Source organism: Thalassophryne amazonica, chromosome 14, assembly GCF_902500255.1.
Source record: "Thalassophryne amazonica chromosome 14, fThaAma1.1, whole genome shotgun sequence".
In the NCBI taxonomy this organism is placed as follows: Eukaryota; Metazoa; Chordata; class Actinopteri; order Batrachoidiformes; family Batrachoididae; genus Thalassophryne; species Thalassophryne amazonica.
Window position 1 is genome coordinate 68,174,671 of NC_047116.1, and position 24,839 is coordinate 68,199,509.

The window sequence follows — 24,839 nt, forward strand, 5'->3', positions numbered from 1 at the left end:
ACGTGGCTCTTTGTTCTGCTCTAAACTTTCTTCTAAATTCACAAAAAGTTTTAAACTGGTTCGACAAATTTCTAAAGCTACCAGAACCCATTTTCAACAAATGCCTTAGGTCACGCAAGCTGTGACGAACCTGCCGGTAAAGCATCAGGTGACCTGCCGGCAAACTCAGCCAACACTGAAGAATTCTTTGGATCGCCGGGGAGAACAGTGGGTTTAACCCCTGACCCAAGTGAGCTCAAGCTGCAAAGGCCAACCACATCAATGATTTATGCTGATTGGATCATTCATCTCTTCAACTGAACAGCTAAGTGGCCCATTAAAGGTTATAGTTTTAACAAAAGTTTTGTTAATGGGTGCAAAGTGAATTTAAACATATTCATATGTTTATTGATAATTTTGCTAATAATAATTGGCTTCAAAATTCATCACTAAATTCAAATCAGATTTATTTACTTAATTCCTTAAGCTTTATTCCACTGCTTTCTTTCAACATCTCATGAGAAGCAAAATTTGTCCATAAATTATTTAATCATGGTCCAGACACAAAATGCCAGTAAACTGTTCATTTTCTTGTATATTTGTAAATAAAATGTAATTCTAATTCACTTTGATCCAAACAATTATTAAATCTTAAAATTGTTCATTATTTTTGTGACCCACTGAATGAGGTCCAACCCAATTTAAAATTTTAATAATTCCATTTGCTACTTATTATTGGTGCCTCGGTGTGAGGAGCCATTAATCCCAAATAATTAAATTAAGTGATTTAATTTCATTACATATTATTGGTGTCCTCCATGTGAGGCTCAATTAAAATAATTACATTTAATTTCAAAACATATTGTGATTTTTTTGTGGGACTCATCACAAAGGTCTCTGGTGTGGACTGACTTTCAGTCAGTCTTTTCCACCAGCACTCGCTATGGGAGAAGATTGACTGAAAAGTCAGTCTGTATGGCTGTGGGAGAAGTTCTCCTGTGCATGCCGCACAGCCAGCTACAGACGGGAAATGTTTGTAGGGAGACCTGGGACATTTGCCCACGGAAAATTTACAATTTATAGCCTCTGAAACACTATTTCCTGCATTTTGTGGGCCAGATTTTGTGAAGTAAAGCCATAGTTTGTTTGTTCTTTATCATTATTCCAGCCTTACTTAAAGCCAAAAGAAACAAGGCATCAGGCCCAAAACATGGAAGGGCCTGCAGAAATGTACCGTGTCAAGAACAAGGAAACAGGTACCTCTGGTGCCCTCTTTTGGCTGCCCTGGATCTGTCAGTAATTCTGCACTTTAGTACGTTTGTAAAATAAAATACTACTGTATCATTCTGGGAGGGGGATAGGTCTGTGCCTTCAGTCTTATAGCCATCATTAACTACCAATACTTCATTAATTTTCTGTCAAATGTCAATACTAGTATTAATATGTTGCAGAACGCTAGACAATTAGTAAACAGCCTAAAAAACAAAAATGGTTTTTAATAACACTAACCCAAATCAATATCAGATCGGAATGATCGAATCGAATCTTAAGAATCGGAATCAAATCGATTCTTGAAATTTGAATCGATACCCAGCTCTAGTGGTTACTGGATTCCAAAAAGAATATCTTCAACTCATACAAGGGTAGTCCAGGAGGAACAAAAATACAATCAACCCACTAATGCTGGGCAGACACTGTATGATATTTTCAATCGTTGCACTCAGCTCCAGCTCAAACTGTATGACAAAACTGCAGGGTGTAAAAGTCAGAGAGCACGATTTATGTTCTCACACTATACGGCCCCGACGTTCTGATGCGATCTAACTTCTCACATTGTACATTCAAAACCCACACATCGGACTCGTGTTTCTGGTAGCAAAATGTAAACAGAAGCTGCTCTCCCAAAGAGATGATCGCTATTTATGCTCTCTCCAAATTCTGCATTGGTGTTTGCATATGCGCAGTGCGAGAGGTGGGGTAAATCGGCTTGTAGATGCTCGTAGCGTGCTTCAACAGCGTGATACCCTCACAATGGCCGACCAAAATATCAAACAGGTTCGATTTTCATCCGACCATACAATTGCCGATGGGGAGGTGGTCGTGAGAGGTTAAACACAGTCCTGTATATTACATGATACAGGACGCACGATTAAGCTGAAACTTGGCGCAATCCAAAAATTCTTGCACGAGTGAAAAATCGGCTCAAAAAGGGCCAAAAACTCGCACAGTGTAAACCCAACTTAAGAGGAGGGGAATCTGAGAGGTGAAGGATAAGAAGGAAAAAGGTAAACTCAAAGTCATATAATGAGTACAATGATGAACACAGGCGAGGTTACCCAAGATGTTCAGTATATAACGGACCAGCAAAGTGAAGAAGACATGGGTGTGGAAGTAGACAAACAACTTAACACACAGGTGTGGCGATCACACATAACAGAACCAAAACACCAGAGGGCAGCAGAGAACAGACAAAGATGACTGGAACAAGTGATAATAAAACAAGTCAGCAGAGAACAGATTCTACAAACAAAGGTGACTGGAACACATGATAATCTCTGAGGGGAAAAACAAATACCAAGTGATAACTGAAGGACTAACAATAAAGAAAACACAGAGACCAAAAGAACATAAACATACCAAACCACAGGGGAAGATTAAACCAGGAATGTACATGAGCTGAAGAAGAAAAATCATACTTGAAGGAGGAGGAGGCAAAGACCAAGCAGGAGAAACCAAGAAGGAGATGCAGGACTGAGACATGTAAAGGTTAACAAACAGCAGACATAACCCAATCATCCAGAAAACAAGATGGAACACACACATACGCAGAACAACACACAGGGCAGGTACGGTGCAACAGGATAAAACCAGATTAACAGGTGAGCATACAGGGGTGGAACACAGGGAACAGACATAAACAACCAACAAGACAGACAACAGGAACGTGACTTAAAGACTGAATTCGAACATACACAGAACTGGGGAGGAGCATAAAGGAAACAGACATGAACACAACCTTAAAAAAAAAAAAAAAAACCCCATCACAGATGGTCCACAACAGTACCCAACCTCCAAGAGCTGGCCCCGACAGCTTTAAAAAAAAAAAAAAAAAAAAACATGTAAAGCGCTTTGAACGTCTGATGCAGATGGGAAAGCGTTATATAAATACAGCCCATTTATGATTTAAGGCCATTCACCGGGCGGGAGGCATCAGCCGGAAAAAGTGCAGAGCCCACAGGAGCAAACTGGGCAGGAAACCAAGAGACAAAAGTACTTCATTACCCCTGGACTGAAAAGGCCCGAAAAATGGGGGCGGACTGGTCCACAAACTCTGATACAAAGACACCACCACAAACACCCAATCAACAGATTAAACCTGTAGGAGACCGTGCCAGTCCTGGATCGGTACAGCCACAACCGGCGCTGTAACCTGATGGATCAACTGTGGTGCAAACTGCCGGTGTCACAGAAGGACTTTTCTTCAGCCAGGACAAGGAATTAAATTATTTTCAGAGGTCATTTTCCCAACCCAGTGTGGAGATAACCTCTCCACCTATTTATTTACACTGACCTATACTCCACCCATTTATAACCCATTCTGGATAAATACATTCATACAGATCCCAGATCAGCTGTGATCGTTGCACCACTAAATCACAGAAATCTGATTCCGCAGAAGTTTCACATTCCTGCAGTATTGATTGTTTATAATGTTTGTATATCCATCAGAACGTGATTGCAGGAATTGGCTGTAAAAGTGATTATTTTCTGTACATTTTTCAACATGTTTTGACGTGTTTCACACAAACATTTTTTCTTTCGACTTCACTTACATATGAACATATGAAATCATTTCCTTTAACAACTTCAGACTTTTTATTAAATATTCTGTTGTGAAATTGGTGCATTTGTATTTACTTCTGGACATGTTATATGAACACTGAACAGACAAAGACAGTGTCCAACTAAAGACCACTGTGGGACAGATAAACATCAGAGACAACATAATGTGCTTTTCTTTATTCCCTGGAAAACATATTTTAGAAGGCTGAATTCATTATAATATATATATATATATATATATATATATATATATATATATGTATGTCCATAAAGCAAATACACACACGTATGCTTTACGTGGCGTTGCACTGCAGCGTCTGCATGTTGAGGCTGTTGGGTGGCGCACTGGTGAATATTGTTCCGACAAACACATGAGTCCCCCACAAACAGTGCGAGATCACTCTGCAGCAGCCCAGATCCTCAATTTGGAAGCCAGGTGACGGTAACGCTCATCTGTCTCAAATAGCGTGTTGTTGGTGTAAGAGCCAAAGAACTGCATGGAAACACATAAACAGGTCAACCAGCTGAAATTACAATCCTATCCCTGACCCAACAATGTCAACAATCTTGAGGTTCATGGATCACAAGCTAGGTTTCTCAGTTTATCAGTGTTTGACAGATTAAGACAAAAAAATAGGCCTTTGTGGTAAAACATGGTAAAGCTGTAAACCTGAAGTGTTTGGCTTGTAGGACCACCCTGAAGCTCTACAGTTACTATGGTGTCACTCCGTGGAGGGCATAGAGAGCAAAACGCGTGTATGGAAAGTGGGGGGGGGGGAACAACTGTTAATTTTTGAGTGGTTTGGCACAGAGCATTCAGCCCATGTTGGGAGGACATATGTAAAGGACAGGACAGGACCATGACTTCATGCCAGCAGGAGCCAAGAACAAACCATGAGGACCACAAACCAGCCACTCATGGAACAGTTGACCCCTATCCCTTACATGCAGGAATGAAGCTGCCCTGTGAGCATGAAACATAAACACAAACATCCAGCCCCAATGCCTGGCAGAACCCAAAACAACACAATGCCCCCACATGAGAAACCACAGGAACATCAGCCTGCAACAACCCCACAAACAACTGCACACCCCAGGGTTGAACTAACAAAAATATTGCATCAACCATTTAAGAATTACAGCCATTTGTGTACACAGTCATTGGACAATCTAAGTATCTGGTTTATTGCTCACAGAAAATAACCATTTGAGCTTCATGGTGGAGTGGAAGTATTTTCCATAAGAAAAAAAAGTACAATTTCAGCAACAGTTTGTCAGAAGGCATGGGGGAGACCAGGCATACAACCCCAATTCCAATGAAGTTGGGGCATTGTGTAAAATGTAAATAAAAACAGAATACAATGATTTGCAAATGAGTGTCATGATTGGGAATAAAAGGAGCATCCACAGTCTCAGCTGTTCACAAGCAAAGATGGGGTGAGGATCACCACTTTGTGAACAACTACATGAAAAATAGTCCAACAGTTTAAGAACAATGTTTCTCAACGTTCAATTGCAAGGAATTTAGGGATTCCATCATTCACAGTCCATAATATAATCAGAAGATTCAGAGAATCTGGAGAACGTTCTACAACCCCTGGCAAAAATTATGGCATCACCGGCCTCGGAGGATGTTCATTCAGTTGTTTAATTTTGTAGAAAAAAAAGCAGATCACAGACATGACACAAAAATAAAGTAATTTCAAATGGCAACTTTCTGGCTTTAAGAAACACTATAAGAAATCAAGAAAAAAGATTGTGGCAGTCAGTAACGGTTACTTTTTAGACCAAGCAGAGGAAAAAAATATGGAATCAACTCAATTCTGAGGAAAAAAATTATGGAATCATCCTGTAAATTTTCATCCCCCAAACTAACACCTGCATCAAATCAGATCTGCTCGTTGACATTGACCCTATGCCATGACATTGACCCTATGTGTCTTTTTGCAAGGAATGTTTTCGCAGTTTTTGCTCTATGGCAAGATGCATTATCATCTTGAAAAATGATTTCATCATCCCCAAACATCCTTTCAATTGTCCAAAATATCAACTTGTGCATTTAGTGATGATGTAATGACAGCCATCTCCCCAGTGTCTTTACCTGACATGCAGCTCCATATCATCAATGACTGTGGAAATTTACATGTTCTCTTCAGGCAGTACTCTTATAAATCTCACTGGAACGGCACAAACAAAAGTTCCAGCATCATCACCTTGCCAATGCAGATTCGAGATTCATCACTGAATATGACTTTCATCAGTCATCCACAGTCTCACGATTGCTTTTCCATTAGCCCATTGTAACCTTGTTTTTTTCTGTTTAGTTGTTAATGATGGCTTTCGTTTAGCTTTTCTGTATGTAAATCCCATTGCTTTAGGCGGTTTCTTACAGTTCGGTCACAGACGTTGACATCCAGTTTCCTCCCATTCGTTCCTCATTTGTTTTGTTGTGCATTTTCGATTTTTGAGACATATTGCTTTAAGTTTTCTGTCTTGACGCTTTGATGTCTTCCTTGGTCTGCCAGTATGTTTGCCTTTAACAACCTTCCCATGTTGTTTGTATTTGGTCCAGAGTTTAGACAGCTGACTGTGAACAACCAACATCTTTTGCAACATTGCGTGATGATTTACCCTCTTTTAAGAGTTTGATAATCCTCTCCTTTGTTTCAACTGACATCTCTCATGTTGGAGCCATGATTCATGTCAGTCCACTTGGTGCAACAGCTCTCCAAGGTGTGATCACTCCTTTTTAGATGCAGACTAAAGAGCAGATCTGATTTGATGCAGGTGTTAGTTTGGGGGATGAAAAATTTACAAGGTGATTCCATATTTTTTCCTCAGAATTGAGTGATTCCATATTTTTTTCCTCTGCTTGGTCTAAAAAAGTAACCGTTACTGACTGCCACAATCTTTTTTTCTTGATTTCTTATAGTGTTTCTTTAAGCCAGAAGTTGCCATTTGAAATGACTTTAGTTTTGTGTCATGTCTGTCATCTGCTTTTTTTCTACAAAATTAAACAACTGAATGAACATCCTCCGAGGCTGGTGATTCCATAATTTTTGCCAGGGGTTGTACATGTAAGCGGCAAGGCCGAAAACCAACATCAAATGCCCGTGACCTTCGATCCCTCAGGTGGCACTGCATTAAAAACCGACATCATTGTGTAAAGGATCTTACCGCGTGGGCTTAGGAACACTTCAAAAACCATTGTCAGTTAACACAGTTCGTCGCTACATCTACAAGTGCAAGTTAAAACTCTACCATGCAAAGCAAAAGCCATACATCAACAACATCCAGAAACGCCGCCGCCTTCTCTGGGCCCGAGCTCATTTGAAATGGACAGATGCAAAGTGGAAAAGTGTGCTGTGGTATGATGAGTCCACATTTCAAGTTGTTTTTGGAAATCATGGACGTCGTGTCCTCCGGACAAAAGAGGAAAAAGACCATCCAGATTGTTACCAGCGTACAGTTCAAAAGCCAGCATCTGTGATGGTATGGGGGTGTGTTAGTGCCCATTGCTGCCATCCAAGCAATGTCTTTTTCAGAGACATCCCTGCTTATTTCAGCAAGACAATCCCAAGCTACATTCTGCACGTGTTACAACAGCATGGCTTCGTAGTAAAAGAGTGCAGGTACTAGATTGGCCTGCCTGCAGTCCAGACCTGTCACCCACTGAAAATGTGTGGTGCATTATGAAGTGCAAAATACAACAACGGAGACCCCGAGCTGTTGAACAACTGAAGTTGTACATCAAGCAAGAATGGCAAAGATTTCCACCTACAAAGCTTCAACAATTAGAGTCCTCAGTTCCCAAACGCTTATTGAGTGTTGTTAGAAGGAAAGGTGATTTAATACAGTGGTAAACATACCACTGTCCCACCTTTTTTGAAACATGTTGCAGGCATCCATTTCAAAATGAGCAAATATTTGCACAAAAACAAAGTTAGTATTAGTTTAACATAAATATGTTGTCTTTGTGGTGTATTCAACTAAATATAGGTTGAAGAGGATTTGCAAATCATTGTATTCTGTTTTTATTTACATTTTACACAACGTCCCAACTTCATTGGAATTAGGGTTGTAGATTTGACCCATTTTATTGAGTGGAAATCCTTCTCTGTCTCACTTCATCATTAAGCGTGGACACTTAGTTACTGGATTGTCACAATGTGTAACTGTAACTTTGCTAACAAATAGACTGCTGTATTTTCACAAAATTTTCTCAAATCTCGTATCATGAAAGTCTCGTGAACTTTCATCAATGTATTGCTCTAAATAGTGGAAAATGCATCTTAGAGCACCAAGAACCCTTCAGCTGAGGGTGTACTTTTCCTCTGATTTCTCTTACTGAATCATATCCCTGACACACACACACACACAAACAGAGCCTTGCTGGTAGTCCATTTTATGACTGTTTTCAGTCAAAGTCAAATTAGTATTCCTTTATTTACTTATTTATTAAACAAAACGGGTGAAAACCAAAGAATTCCATGTGGTGATTTTTCTCAATACGATGAGCACCATTTCCTGAGTGAAACCAAAGCGGACAAACTTAAGGCTCCAAGGCTGTGCCTATTAGTAGACCACACAGAGTTGCCAAAGGCATCTTTATATGACTTTGCCATAATTAAGGTTGGGGTTATAATGGCCACCCGACTGATTCTTAGGGCCCTGCCACACCTTGACAATTTAGCCAGCATATGTCGACATATGAAAAATGTGCCGAATACGAATATGTACTGGATACGTCAAATACGTTAATGCAGCTGTCATACCTTGACGATTTAGCCAGCGTATGCTGACTGTTCTGGTTCCACTGAGCGGTCTGGGTCGGTACAGCACAGTATGGTGCAGGTGAGAGCGGTTAAGTCTGGCTTGGTTTGCGTTTCTGCCGTCAGCAGAACCCTTTTGTTTGGCAGGTGGAACATGTAAATACTGACGAGCACATCATCAAACATGCGTACGCATAGACACAGAGTCCAAAGAGTAATTTTAGTTTATTTTTGCCTTGGTGGATCATGGGATTATTTTTACTGTGTGCAGAATACTGAAGAATCAGCTGATGTTTGTGATTAATGCTGACATGAATGAATGAGATGCTCTTTCAACTTTTATAATAAGTTAATTGTCGTGTTGTGGCACAAAGTGCTGGCATTCTCTGGTTCAGGCTGAGAAACGCAGTAAGAACAGACAAATCACAGAGGTACTTCTTTAAAATGCTACGTTTCTTTGACCACAAAAAGGAACTAAAGTATTTTTCAGACGTCACTTTCCAAAATGATATCTTTATGTGGATACGTTTTCGTCAGGATGTGATGATGAATCCGAAACCGTAACCTAAAAAAATGCTTGACAATTGAGTGACTATTATGAATATAACATATAACATAAATCTAATATATAAAATGTTCACTTTCTGAACAATTGACAAAAAATGTTAAACAGGGAGGTGATGGGCTTGAGACCAGAAGATCCTCGGTTCAAATCCCAGCCTGACTGGAAAATCACTAAGTGCCCTTGGGCAAGGTCTTTAATCCCCTATTGCTCCCGGTGTGTAGTGAGCACCTTGTAAGGCAGCACCCTCACATCTGGCTGAATGTGAGGTATTATTTGTAAAGTGCTTTGATGCAGATGGAAACGCGCTATATAAATGCAGTCCATTTATCATTAAACATTTTCAAGATATTCAAATTCTTTTTGATGCACCTGCATCATTTAAGACATGCGGTACCAGAACTCTCCCAGGAGGACAAAGGTCAAAGTCCCCAGGCAGCTAAACATCCCTCCATCCATTTTCTATACGTGCTTACTCTAATCAAGGCTCACAGGGGGCTGGACATATCCCAGCAGTCAGAGGGTATGAGGCACAATACACCCTGGAGAGGATGTCAGTCTGTCGCAGGGCCACATTCAGTACATTATAATACACCTGTGTGTTTTTAAAGCAGTTTATCCCCCACCTAAGTGTCTCAACTTACTGCCAGTCCTGATGATGGATCAATGAAATCAGCCCAGAACCCTTCTTTCTGGAAGGCACAGCAGATCTCCTGGGCTCCGACAACAAACTGCAAAGATACACACAGACATACAAACATACACATAAAACAGGTGTCACTTTCAATTCTTGTTCAGTTTTTCACAATTACCATGGAACGTAAACATATTAAATGCGCTGAAAATAATCTCCAAATCCACCTTCAAAACTCCACCTTCAGCCCATCCACTCCAAAGGCACACAGTATTCTGTAATTTATTTAAGGAATTACACACGTTAAAAGAATTGACAAAAACCTAAGATTAACATAAGGACCCTTGATATTTTGCACATCATCACTTTCACAGAGGCACAGCAATTCTATTTATAGAAGTAGTAGAGCAAGCACAGCATCCTGACAAGTATTAGTCATTATTATCACTTTACCGAGGCGTTGCTAGGCCGGTAGCATAGATTTACGTCGACGCTACCTGGCTATACCCGCCCACAGTAGTGAACGAGTATTGGCATACCAGCCGTCTGTGCGTAAACAAATGACGCCATAGCACGCGCGCAGCCCAAGAACGGTCCACAGAGGAAAAGATGAAAAGGCAAGAAGTGTGTGTTGGTCCCAATATTGATATTCCGGATGATTTTATCATGGATAGTACGACAATGAACAGCAGCCAAAGCAGCCAGCTTGATAAAGGACGCAGATATCTTAGCATCAACATCCTCCCAACGGTAAGGTCATGTGTCTCCTCTCTGGTTTCCTGTTCTTTGCAATCATCCCTATATTATCGTGATACACTCCAGTACCTCAAGAAAGAATACTTGAAGAATGCTCAATAACCTGCAAAATTGAATGAATCAATTTGACAAGGAAGAAACTGTAGCAGCAGAAAACTGTTTTAGAATCTAACCTAAGTAAATGTATAGTTTGTGCAGGCCCACAACCTAATCTGAAAAATATCCGATCATCAGTAGAGTATACAGGACAAAGTGAGTCAGTCTCACATATGCCCAACATCGCTTGCATGTTAGTCTACAGAGAATCCAAGTGCTCCCTGCAAACATTATAATACGATTTATCCTCTAACCATGCGAAATGCCACCCCACATTATTTCTCTCCTTGACAAGTGAAGCATGGGGGTGAAAACATCATACTCTGGGGGTGATCTTCTGCAAAGGGGACAGGACGACTGCACCGTATTGAAGGGAGGATGGATGGGGTCATGTATTGCGATATTTTGTCAAACAACCTCCTTCCCTCAGTAAGAGCAGTGAAGATGGGTCATGGCTGGGTCTTCCAGCATTACAATGACCCCAAACACACAGCCAGGGCAACTAAGGAGGGGCTCCGTAAGAAGCACTTCAAGGTCCTGGAGTGGCCTGGCCAGTCTCCAGACCTGAACTCAATAGAAAATCTTTGGAGGGAACTGAAACTCCAAACCTGAAAGATTTGGAGAAGATCTGTATGGAGGAGTGTACCAAAATCCCTGTTGCAGTGTGTGAAATCTTGGCCAAGAACTACAGGAAACATCTGACCTCTGTAATGGCAGACAAATGTTTCTGCACCAATTGTTAAGCTCTGTTTTTCTAGGGGATCAAATACTTATTTCATGCAATAAAATGCAAATTAATTATTTAAAAATCATACAATGTGATTTTATGGATAGTTTTTCTGCTTACCCCACAAAGTGAGATCTTGCAGGGAGGGAGATTGACAGTCATCTTGTGTTTCTTCTAATAATTTATTTGTATGTTACTGCTGAAAATAAGTATTTCAGCACCTGTGAAAATCAATGTTAATATTTGGTACAGTAACCTTTGTTTGCGATTACAGAGGTCAAACATTTCCTGTAGTTGTTCACCAGGTTTGCACACACTGCAGCAGGGATTTTGGTCCACTCCTCCATACAGATCTTCTCTAGATCTTTCAGGTTTGGAGTTTCAGCAACCTCCAAAGATCTTCTATTGAGTTCAGGTCTGGAGACTGGCCAGGCCACTCCAGGACCTTGAAATGCTTCTTATGGAGCCCATCCTTACTTGCCCTGGCTGTGTGTTTGGGGTCATTGTCATGCTGGAAGACCCAGCCATGACCCATCTTCAGTGCTCTTACTGAGGCAAGGAGGTTGTTTGTCAAAATCTGCGACAGACTGGTGTCCTACCAAGCTGCTTGCCTGTTGTCCTGTAGTCCATCCCAGCCTTGTGCAGGTCTACAGTTTTGTCCCTGGTGTCCTTAGACAGCTCTTTGGTCTTGGCTATGGTGGACAGGTTGGAGTGTGATTGAGTGTGTGAACAGGTGTCTTTTATACAGTTAACAAGTTCAAACAGGTGCAATTAATACAGGTAAAGAGTGCAGAATAAGAGGGCTTCTTAAAGAAAAAGTAACAGGTCTGTGAGAGCCAGAATTCTTGCTGGTTGGTAGAGGATCAAATACTTATTTCATGCAATAAAACGCAAATTAATTATTTAAAAATCATACAATGTGATTTCTTTTTTTTAGATTCTGTCTCTCACAGTTGAAGTGTACCTATGATAAAAATTACAGACTTGTAGGTGGGAAAACCTGCAAAACTGACAGGGGATCAAATACATATTTTCCCCACTGTATGCTTTTATCTAAATCCACAAGTATAACTGCACGGAATGAAGGAGAATCAGATTCAGAGACAGAAACTTGGGAGAATGATTTCTTGATGAAAATGCTTCCTGCTTCCTCTCACTCCTGTAACCACAAATGTCAATGTTCTACAAAAACAGTAACCTTCTGAAGAATGTAACCCTATGACACGTTGTCTTAAAGTTGCAAAAGTGTGACAATGCAAATACCATGTTATGTTCTCATTTGTATATAGTGCTTGATTTATTATTTTGTTATGATTTGATTGCTCATATTATGATCAAAGGGAGGAACTGTGAAACTAAAATGATACATGTTGCTTTTTTGTTAACTAAATGTTCTGTTTGACCACTTGTAACCTTTCTAATAACTAAATGTTACGACATGCTCAGTGTGAAAGGCATCTGATAAGACATTCAGCCTTGCTGCAGCACATCTGATAAAACCATCCCTTAAGTCTGCCTTATCACACAAATGTCCTCTGAGCGCCTTGGGGCAACTGTTTGTTGTGATTTGGCGCTATATAAATAAAATTGATTTGATTTGATTTGAGTGACACTGCGAAACTCAGATGAATCACAATGCAAGAAAAAGGCACGGTCTTAAATAGACTCATGTCACAGTGGGACATTGTTCATAACCTCCAAGCAATCTCTGATCTTCACCATGATGGAAAAGACATTCTTTCAGATGAAAGGGACTCTTTGAACATCACAGCCCTGTCGTTCTTGTAGACAGAAGGACAATCATTCAGTCTTCAGTTGGGACTTTGTTTTAACAACCTGTTTCTTCTGAATTTCATTTCATTTCCATTTATTTGTACAAGGACAGCATACAATTACATTATGCTCATCAAGCAGAGATGTTTGTACCAGATTGTAGCTGCAACAGCTAATTTCCATCTGTAGTCCTTGAGGGTCAGGGGGATACACATAGGGCTATTAAATACATCACAAACAAACCTACAAAATATATAATACTAAATTCATAAAATATATAATATTAAATTCATTCTTACGTCATTCATTTCTAAAATACTGTGCCATATCAAAACGTTTAAAACAACCATTCATAATTCATCCCTGTCAATCATAACATGCAGCATCAAAACATCAAAATTGTCAAGACATTCATAAATTCATCTACACCTCTCAATTACTGTACAATATCAAAACACTTGTAAAAAATATTCACCCTTCATACAGTTCATCTCTCAATTTCTATATAGAATCAGAATACTTATTACACATGTTCAGTGTTACCTTTAGCAGTGCTATATATTTAGTGCCTACATCTTTGGTTTTGAAGAAGCCATGATTTTACCTTACAGAAAATGTCTTAAAGTCTGGTTGTGTTTTTATTTCTTCTGATAATATATTCCACTTCTTTGTGGCTCTGTAAGAAATGTCCATTGTGCAAATGCAGTCTTACATTTGGGAATGGTACACTGCCTCCGAGTGGTTGCTCTTGTTACCCTTGTTGTTGTATCAGAGGACAGGTGAATGAAGTTCTTGAGAGGTGGCGGAGCTTGATTATGAACTATTCTGTATACCATTTGAACCTCATGGAAAAAGATAAAATTTTTAAAGCTGAGCATAGCATATTTGCTCAAAATATGACAATGATGATATTGAATACTTTTTTGGGGCAGCACGGTGGCTTGGTGGTTAGCACTGTTGCCTCACAGCGAGAAGGTTGTGGGTTCAGTTCCCGTGGCCTTTCTGTGTGGAGTTTGCATGTTCTCCCCGTGTTTGCGTGGGTTTCCTCGGGGGCTCCGGTTTCCTCCCACATCCAAAGACATGCGGATTAGGTGGATTGGATTCTTTAAAATTGTCCGTAGGTGTGTGTGTGGGTGTGTCTGTATTAGTTTGTCTATTTGTGGCCCTGCAACAGACTAGCGTCCTGTCCTGGGTGTACCCCGCCTCGCGCTCTATGACTGCTGGGACAGGCTCCAGCCCCCCGCGACCCTTAATTGGACTAAGCGGTAGAAGATGGATGGATGGATGGATGGAATACTTTTTTGATCAAGGATTTTAAGAGTCCTTTTATACAGGGACTCCAAAGGTCTTAACGTTGTTAGATTTGCTTGAGCCCAACTTGTTATACAGTAAGTAAAATGAGGTATTATCATTGCATTTAGAAAGCATTTTGCAGCCTCTGTTGTTAATGTATTTCTTATGCTTTTAAAAGTAACTAAATTAAATTTCAAAGTGTTTGAGATCTTTTTTTATATGCTTCTTAAAACAGAGTTGAATCTAATGTAAGCCCTAAATATCTGAACTCAGTTACATTTTTTATAATTTGATCACTGATGATAATATTTGGATATACTGTTGTTTTATTCTTAATAGTGAAATACATGACTGCTGTTTTTTCCAAGTTTAATGTTAGACAGGATTCCTGAAGCCAGGTAGAAACTCTTCCCATGGCTATAGTTAGTTTGCTCACAACCTCAGTCATATTTGTTCCGTGTGTGTATATTATTGTATCATCTGCGTACATTTGTATGCTCACACTGTCACATACTGAAGGTAAATCATCTATATATAAAGAAAATAATGCCGGGCCCAAAATTGACCCTTGTGGTAAACCTATATTGCACAGTTTCATCTCAGATACTACATTATTAATTCTGACACATTGATTTCACCCTGATAAATAAGATTTTAACCAACTTATTGTGTTTTCTGATAGTTTGAATCTTTGTAATTTTGAATAGAGAAGTTCATGATTTACGGTATCGAACGCTCTGCGTAAGTCTAAGAAAATTGCTCCAACAACTCCTCCTTTGTCTAAATTTGATTTTATGTTTTCCAAGAGATAGCTACAGGCTGTTTCTGTAGAATGGTACTTTCTAAAACCAAACTGCATAGGATGTAACAACGCATTTGATTCTAGATGGTCAATTATTTGCCTGGACACTACCTTTTCTATGATTTTGGAAAATATTGGAAGAATGCTAATCGGTCTATAATTTTCCATTTCTTGTTTATTACCATATTTGTGTATAGGAATTATTGCTGCAATTTTCATTTTATCTGGAAAAGAATTTTGTTCAATTGAAAGATTCGTTAACCTTGTTAGTGGTTTGATTAAGTATTCATAATTTTTTTTAATGAGCGCAGAGTCTATTCCATAGATGTCTTTGCTTTTTGAATTTGTCAGAAACCAAATTTTTTTTTACCTGAAATTCATTAGTTAAGCATAGGTTCAATTTTGGGTTATCTGTTATTAGTGTTTTTTGGGATACACTGGAGTGAATTTTTGGCTAAGTTCATATATAGAATTAATAAAATATGTGTTAAAATTATTTGCAATACTTATGCTATCATTAAAAATTTCATTACAACATTTAATTTGTGTAATTTCACATTTTTGATGATCTTTGCCCATCAATTTATTGAGTGTTTCCCATAAGGCTTTATTATTGCCTTTTGCTTCTTTTATTTTATTTAGAAAAAAATTCGCTTTAGCTTTCCTGAGTTCTGATGTTACTTTGTTCCTCATCCCTTTAAATACTATGTGATCTGTATTCCGGCCTGATTAAAAAAAAAATTTTAACGCCATATCTCTAATTTTCATCATTTGCCTCAAGGTCTCATTTAACCAGGATATACGAGGGCTGTCAATAAAGTAATGGTCCTTTTTATTTTTTCAAAAACTATATGGATTTCATTCATATGTTTTTACGTCAGACATGCTTGAACCCTCGTGCGCATGCGTGAGTTTTTCCACGCCTGTCGGTGACGTCATTCGCCTGTGAGCACTCCTTGTGGGAGGAGTCGTCCAGCCCCTCGTCGGAATTCCTTTGTCTGAGAAGTTGCTGAGAGACTGGCGCGTTGTTGATCAAAATTTTTTCTAAACCTGTGAGACACATCGAAGTGGACACGGTTCGAAAAATTAAGCTGGTTTTCAGTGAAAATTTTAACGGCTGATGAGAGATTTTGAGGTGATTCTGTCGCTTTAAGGACTTCCAACGGTGCGAGACGTCGCTCAGCGCTCCCAGCCGCCGTCGTCAGCCTGTTCAAGCTGACAACCTCCACATTTCAGGCTCTATTGATCCAGGACGTCGTGAGAGAACAGAGAAGTTTCAGAAGAAGTCGGTTTCAGCATTTTATCCGGATATTCCACTGTTAAAGGAGATTTTTTTAATGAAAGACGTGCGGACGGATCCGCGCGTTGGGATGCAGCCGACGCGGTGCGGCGGCACAGGAAAAACACCTCCGTGTTGATAACCATTTGTAAAATCCAGGCGGCTTTTGATGGCTTTCAGTGGAGTGAGTATATGAGAAATTGTTTAACAGGCAGGACATGTTCCAACTTGTCCTTAAGGCTTTCAACAGAGGTGTTTTTCCTGTGGCGGAGCGTCGCGGCGGCTGTGTCCCGTCCGCACGTCTTTCATTAAAAAAATCTCCTTTAACAGTGGAATATCCAGATAAAATGCTATCAACACCCCCGAGTCACACTAACTGTCAGAATGCTCGTAGCACGGGCCGGGGCGGAGGATTAGCAGCAATCTTCCATTCCAGCTTATTAATTAATCAAAAACCCAGACAGAGCTTTAATTCATTTGAAAGCTTGTCTCTTAGTCTTGTCCATCCAAATTGGAAGTCCCCAAAACCAGTTTTATTTGTTATTATCTATCGTCCACCTGGTCGTTACTGTGAGTTTCTCTGTGAATTTTCAGACCTTTTGTCTGACTTAGTGCTTAGCTCAGATAAGATAATTATAGTGGGCGATTTTAACATCCACACAGATGCTGAGAATGACAGCCTCAACACTGCATTTAATCTATTATTAGCCTCTATTGGCTTTGCTCAAAAGTAAATGAGTCCACCCACCACTTTAATCATATCTTAGATCTTGTTCTGACTTATGGTATGGAAATAGAAGACTTAACAGTATTCCCTGAAAACTCCCTTCTGTCTGATCATTTCTTAATAACATTTACATTTACTCTGATGGACTACCCAGCAGTGGGGAATAAGTTTCATTACACTAGAAGTCTTTCAGAAAGCGCTGTAACTAGGTTTAAGGATATGATTCCTTCTTTATGTTCTCTAATGCCATATACCAACACAGTGCAGAGTAGCTACCTAAACTCTGTAAGGGAGATAGAGTATCTCGTCAATAGTTTTACATCCTCATTGAAGACAACTTTGGATGCTGTAGCTCCTCTGAAAAAGAGAGTTTTAAATCAGAAGTGTCTGACTCCGTGGTATAACTCACAAACTCGTAGCTTAAAGCAGATAACCCGTAAGTTGGAGAGGAAATGGCGTCTCACTAATTTAGAAGATCTTCTCTTAGCCTGGAAAAAGAGTCTGTTGCTCTATAAAAAAGCCCTCCGTAAAGCTAGGACATCTTTCTACTCATCACTAATTGAAGAAAATAAGAACAACCCCAGGTTTTTCAGCACTGTAGCCAGGCTGACAAAGAGTCAGAGCTCTATTGAGCTGAGTATTCCATTAACTTTAACTAGTAATGACTTCATGACTTTCTTTGCTAACAAAATTTTAACTATTAGAGAAAAAATTACTCATAACCATCCCAAAGACGTATCATTATCTTTGGCTGCTTTCAGTGATGCCGGTATTTGGTTAGACTCTTTCTCTCCGATTGTTCTGTCTGAGTTATTTTCATTAGTTACTTCATCCAAACCATCAACATGTTTATTAGACCCCATTCCTACCAGGCTGCTCAAGGAAGCCCTACCATTATTTAATGCTTCGATATTAAATATGATCAATCTATCTTTGTTAGTTGGCTATGTACCACAGGCTTTTAAGGTGGCAGTAATTAAACCATTACTTAAAAAGCCATCACTTGACCCAGCTATCTTAGCTAATTATAGGCCAATCTCCAACCTTCCTTTTCTCTCAAAAATTCTTGAAAGGGTAGTTGTAAAACAGCTAACTGATCATCTGCAGAGGAATGGTCTATTTGAAGAGTTTCAGTCAGGTTTTAGAATTCATCATAGTACAGAAACAGCATTAGTGAAGGTTACAAATGATCTTCTTATGGCCTCGGACAGTGGACTCATCTCTGTGCTTATTCTGTTAGACCTCAGTGCTGCTTTTGATACTGTTGACCATAAAATTTTATTACAGAGATTAGAGCATGCCATAGGTATTAAAGGCACTGCGCTGCGGTGGTTTGAATCATATTTGTCTAATAGATTACAATTTGTTCATGTAAATGGGGAATCTTCTTCACAGACTAAAGTTAATTATGGAGTTCCACAAGGTTCTGTGCTAGGACCAATTTTATTCACTTTATACATGCTTCCCTTAGGCAGTATTATTAGACGGTATTGCTTAAATTTTCATTGTTACGCAGATGATACCCAGCTTTATCTATCCATGAAGCCAGAGGACACACACCAATTAGCTAAACTGCAGGATTGTCTTACAGACATAAAGACATGGATGACCTCTAATTTCCTGCTTTTAAACTCAGATAAAACTGAAGTTATTGTACTTGGCCCCACAAATCTTAGAAACATGGTGTCTAACCAGATCCTTACTCTGGATGGCATTACCCTGACCTCTAGTAATACTGTGAGAAATCTTGGAGTCATTTTTGATCAGGATATGTCATTCAAAGTGCATATTAAACAAATATGTAGGACTGCTTTTTTGCATTTACGCAATATCTCTAAATCAGAAAGGTCTTGTCTCAGAGTGATGCTGAAAAACTAATTCATGCATTTATTTCCTCTAGGCTGGACTATTGTAATTCATTATTATCAGGCTGTCCTAAAAGTTCCCTAAAAAGCCTTCAGTTAATTCAAAATGCTGCAGCTAGAGTACTAATGGGGACTAGAAGGAGAGAGCATATCTCACCCATATTGGCCTCTCTTCATTGGCTTCCTGTTAATTCTAGAATAGAATTTAAAATTCTTCTTCTTACTTATAAGGTTTTGAATAATCAGGTCCCATCTTATCTTAGGGACCTCGTAGTACCATATCACCCCAATAGAGCGCTTCGCTCTTAGACTGCAGGCTTACTTGTAGTTCCTAGGGTTTGTAAGAGTAGAATGGGAGGCAGAGCCTTCAGCTTTCAGGCTCCTCTCCTGTGGAACCAGCTCCCAATTCAGATCAGGGAGACAGACACCCTCTCTACTTTTAAGATTAGGCTTAAAACTTTCCTTTTTGCTAAAGCTTATAGTTAGGGCTGGATCAGGTGACCCTGAACCATCCCTTAGTTATGCTGCTATAGACGTAGACTGCTGGGGGGTTCCCATGATGCACTGTTTCTTTCTCTTTTTGCTCTGTATGCACCACTCTGCATTTAATCATTAGTGATCGATCTCTGCTCCCCTCCACAGCATGTCTTTTTCCTGGTTCTCTCCCTCAGCCCCAACCAGTCCCAGCAGAAGACTGCCCCTCCCTGAGCCTGGTTCTGCTGGAGGTTTCTTCCTGTTAAAGGAGTTTTTCCTTCCCACTGTAGCCAAGTGCTTGCTCACAGGGGGTCGTTTTGACCGTTGGGGTTTTACATAATTATTGTATGGCCTTGCCTTACAATATAAAGCGCCTTGGGGCAACTGTTTGTTGTGATTTGGCGCTATATAAAAAAATTGATTGATTGATTGATTGAAACCGACTTCTTCTGAAACTTCTCTGTTCTCTCACGACGTCCTGGATCAATAGAACCTGAAATGTGGAGGTTTTCAGCTTGAAACAGGCTGACGACGGCGGCTGAGAGCGCTGAGCGATGTCTCGCACCGTGGGAAGTCCTTAAAGCGACAGAATCACCTCAAAATCTCTCATCAGCCGTTAAAATTTTCACTGAAAACCAGCTTAATTTTTCGAACCGTGTCCACTTCGATGTGTCTCACAGGTTTAGAAAAATTTTTGATCAAACAAAGCGCCAGTCTCTCAGCAACTTCTCAGACAAAGGAATTCCGACGAGGGGCTGGACGACTCCTCCCACAAGGAGTGCTCACAGGCGAATGACGTCACCGACAGGCGTGGAAAAACCCACGCATGCGCACGAGGGTTCAAGCATGTCTGACGTAAAAACATATGAATGAAATCCATATAGTTTTTGAAAAAAATAAAAAGGACCGTTACTTTATTGACAGCCCTCGTATTTTGCTTTTTATCTTTTATTGGTACTGTCTTCCTGTATCTAGACAATATGTCTTGGATTGTACTTATTATTTGATTTGCCACGTCTTCACAATAGGGTCCTACAATTTTTCCATCCCAGTTAATCAGCCCAAGATCATTTTCCAAAGGTTCTAAGTTTCTTTTTGGAATAATATCTACACATTTTACCTTTATTTCTCTATTTTGATTTTTAGTCCTAAATCGGGATAATTTACGTGCAACTAATGTAAGATTGTGGTCAGACATTCCAGTTATTAAATTGTATGTTTTAGAGATACGGTCTACTTTATTACTAAGAATTAAATCCAGTAACGTTTGTGATTTATTGGTGATTCGGGTAGGCTTATTGATTAATTGTGACAGTTGATATTTAACGCACGTCACTCAATTTCTTTCTTGTTCTTTTGTCCATCCAATTTAAGTTGAAATCCCCCAAAAGGATCATTTCTTTTGCACTATAATTTTTTAAACAATTGACCCAGGTCATCATAGAAATCTTCCTTAGCGGACGGTGGTCTGTAGAGGACAAATACAAGAAAAGACATTTCAGGTGATAATGTAAATTTTACACCAATACATTCTAAATTGTTGTTGGGTAAGTCCAGTTGTTCACACTGCAAATATTCTTTGACATATATCATAACCCCTCCACCTTTGCAATTTAATCAATCGTTTCTATATATTTTGTATCCAGGTACCATTATGTGACTTAAGGGGGAGTGAGGTTTTAACCAGGTCTCTGAGAGACACAGATAGTCTAAATTTGAGTCCGACAGAAGATGTTGAAGCTGTTCCGCTTTTGAAAATATGCTTCTAATATTTATGTGCCCCCCAAATATGCCCTTTGGTTTTAACTTTCGATCCCATAAAACCCTGGCATGATTAACAGTTTGAAATAACTTTGTTGCTTTCTGTTTTGTAGTCGCTATATGCATATTTTTAACGTCCTGATTTATTTTCTTACTGGTCTGAATCGGTGTATGCAATCCACTATTGACGGTGGAATGTTCATCGTCAGCCGCTGGTGGGGCTAGCTCCCCCACTAGCACCGCCGATGAAGTTGAAGGCCTCGCGACTGCTAGGCTGTTGTTAACTGTGGGCAGGGTCCTGTCCAGGTCCGCTGGTGGTGTCAGCTCCCCCGTCAGCACCACCGATGGAGTCGAAGGTCTTGCGCCCGCTAAGCTGTTATTAACCGCGGGTGGAGTCCCGTCCAGGGCCACTGGTAGCGTCAGCTCCCCCGCTAGCGCCACTGAAGTGGCCGAAAGCCTCGCGACTGGTGGGTTGTTGTTAGCCGTCGATGGCATCCCGTCACGAACCACTGATGGTGTTAGCTCCCCTGCCAGCACTGCTAGGGAAGTTGGAGGCCTCACGACTGCTGGGCTGTTGTTAGCCGTAGGCGGGGTTCCATCACAGGTCGCTGATGGCGTTAGCTCCCCTGCTAGCACCGGCGATGAAGTTAAAGGCCTCACAACTGCTAAGCTGTTATTAGCCACGGGCAGGATCCCATCAAAGGCCGCTGGTGGCGTCAGCTCCCCTGCTAGCGCCACTAGAATGGTTAAAGGCCTCGCGACTGGTGGATTGTCGTTTGCCGTCGGTGACGTCCCATCACAGGTCGCTGGTGGCCTTAGCTCCTCTGCTAGCTCCGCCAATGAAGTTGAAGGCCTTGCGACTGCTAGGCTGTTGTTGGCCGCAGGCAGGGTCCCGTCAAGGGCCGCTAACGGTGTTTGCTCCCCTGGTAGCACCGCCGGAGAAGTTAAAGGCCTCGTGACTACTAGGCTGCTATTAACCGAAGTCACAGCCCCATCTGGAGCAGTCGGACCACTACTAGTTGGTGTTAACACTGGTAATAGGACCCACTCAAGCACTTGGTGTGTCCCGAAAGCTGCTGGTCCTCTACTGCAAACCAAGCGCATGTCCGCACAATGACTGATCCCATGCTTAACCAGGTCCACCGGTTCATCAGTACGATGTACTGGACCAGGACACCAGTGAACGTCCCCAGACAGCAAGAGAAACATGACTGCTAAAAATGCGTAGCTCCGCTGTGACTTGGATGTAATCCCGGAGCGCTTTATTGTTCAGCTACCGAGTTGCGACTGAACAAGAATGTTAGTTAGGACAAATCTCCCGAATCCAAAGTGCTTGCCCGGCTGAGCAAACCTACTCAAACCATATCCATCTAATTAACTCTGTGTTTATATTGTACAGATGCATTGTTTAGACACATGCATAACTGCCCCCTACCCTGACATGTGGATAAAAGCAGAGCTCAGAAAGCCACACTTTACACTGTTCCAATCAGAACACCATCGTTGACACAGTGTCCGAAGCTTCATGTTAAAAAGCCTGTTATTTGACAAACGGTCATGTCTTGACTCTTTCTTTCCACAGACAGCCTGAAAATCCTTCGGCCTCCACATGGGCCACATTGACCACCTCTGATTGGGGGATCCTGAGGCATTCCCAGGCCAGTGTGGAGATATAATCTCTCCACCTAGTCCTGGGTCTTCCCCGAAGTCTCTTCCCAGGTGGATGTGCCTGGAACACCTCCGTAGGGAGGTGCCCAGGAGGCATCCTTACCAGATGCCCAAACCACCTCAGCTGGCTCCTTTCAACGGCTCCTTTCAGCGGCTCTACTCCGAGCTCCCCACAAATGGCCGAGCGTCTCACCCCATCTCTAAGGGAGACACCAGCCACCCCCTTAAGGAAGCCCATTTCGGCCACTTGTACCCGCCATCTAGTTCTTTCGGTCATGACCCAACCCTCATAACCACAGGTGAGGGTAGGAATGAAGACTGACCAGTAGATTGAGAACTTAGCCTTTTGGCTCAGCTCCCTTTTCATCACAACAGCATCGTAGAGTGAATGCAATCCTGCCTCTGTTGCGCTGATTCTCCAGCCAATGTCACGCTCCATTGTCTCAAGGTCCTGAAGAAGACCCCGAGCTGAGGGTGGGAAAAGCATCTTCTTAAAAAAAAAGACCTGAAAGTTCAGCTACAATTTGCCAGAAGGTACATCTGAGATGCAAGCCTAGATTTAGTGTTTTGGTGAAAAAAGCCCTCCTCTGTACCACTTCATTATAAAGTAGTATAACCATGGATACAAAATGCAAAACATGCACTATGCACAATTTCTCCAGTCACAGAAGCCTTAATCCTCTTCTGGATTGTCTGGGTGTCTGGGTGGCTTTCCTCACTCGTCTCCTTCTTGCACAGTCACTCAGTTTTTGAGAACTGTCTACTCCACACAGATTTACCACAGAGTGCCATACTGTTGGTATTTCTTCATAACTGATGTAAATAAAGTTCAACACATATTCATTGGCTTGGAAATGTTCATGTATCCATCCTCTGACTTGTCTGAAGAAAACTGGCAATTAAACTGATTATTTACAGGTATTATATCAAAGGGGCTGATTACTTATGCAACCCATCATCTTGGGTTTTATATTTTTAATGAATTTATGTCAAGTTGTAGAGATTTACTTTCAGTTTGAGTCTAAGGAAGATAATTTTAGAAATTTTTATACTGAGAAGCCTGATTTACTTTTTGTATTTGAAATGCCATAAACAAATTAAACTGTGTGAAATACCAAGGGGCTGAATACTTTTGCAAGTCACTGTGTATATATATATATATATATATATATATATATATACCCCAGATAGATTGACATTGTTTTCAGAATATTTTGAGATGGGTAGTGGAAGCCATCTGATGAACTGACACGAAATGACCCATATCTGTTTGTGGTGAAAGTATCAAACTTGTTGAAACATTCACTTATCACTCGTCAGTTGACCTGTGGGTTTTCGGCCTTTGAAACTGAGAAACACCTGCTGAGATCTCACTGAGTCACAAGGTCGCTGGACGGAGATGTCTTACTGTATAGCTGTGAAACTTGGATGATAACTGGTGACCTGAGGCAACGACTCATGTCTTTGGTAGTATGTTTATTGGGCAGATCCTTAGATACCACTGAAATTACTTTGTTTCCTATGACACATTTCCCATGTGGCACCTTTCTGTGGGCATGATCCGGCATGCAGGTGTGTCAGTGTTAAAGCACCCAGTGGCTGGAGAAGGGCAAGAGGACATGTTTCACTGGCAGTAGCAGATGATTAATTTTGAGAAGTGGGAAGGGATCAGTTGTTTGCCTTTGTGATTGGCATCCACGGCCCAAGGTAGTTCAGTATTACAGTGGATGTCACATGTTCCAAGACCTGACTTCACCTAATTCTTAATCTGATTTCATCTCTACATAGCTTCAAGACTAATTTTTTTCGTTGGTTTCATTTCTTTGAT

At 40.7% G+C, this 24,839-nt stretch overlaps 1 protein-coding gene across 1 annotated transcript in view; it reads right to left on the bottom strand.

The window, feature by feature from the left end:
- Window positions 1–3,842: 3,842 nt before the first annotated feature.
- Window positions 3,843–24,839, bottom strand: part of LOC117524913 (methylmalonic aciduria and homocystinuria type D homolog, mitochondrial-like) — a 65,519-nt gene continuing 44,522 nt past the window's right edge. The window contains 4 exon segments of the mRNA XM_034186729.1: window positions 3,843–4,056; window positions 4,094–4,258; window positions 4,261–4,315; window positions 9,801–9,887. Of these exon segments, the coding sequence (XP_034042620.1) occupies window positions 4,116–4,258; window positions 4,261–4,315; window positions 9,801–9,887 (285 nt within the window). The 3' untranslated portion in view covers window positions 3,843–4,056; window positions 4,094–4,115.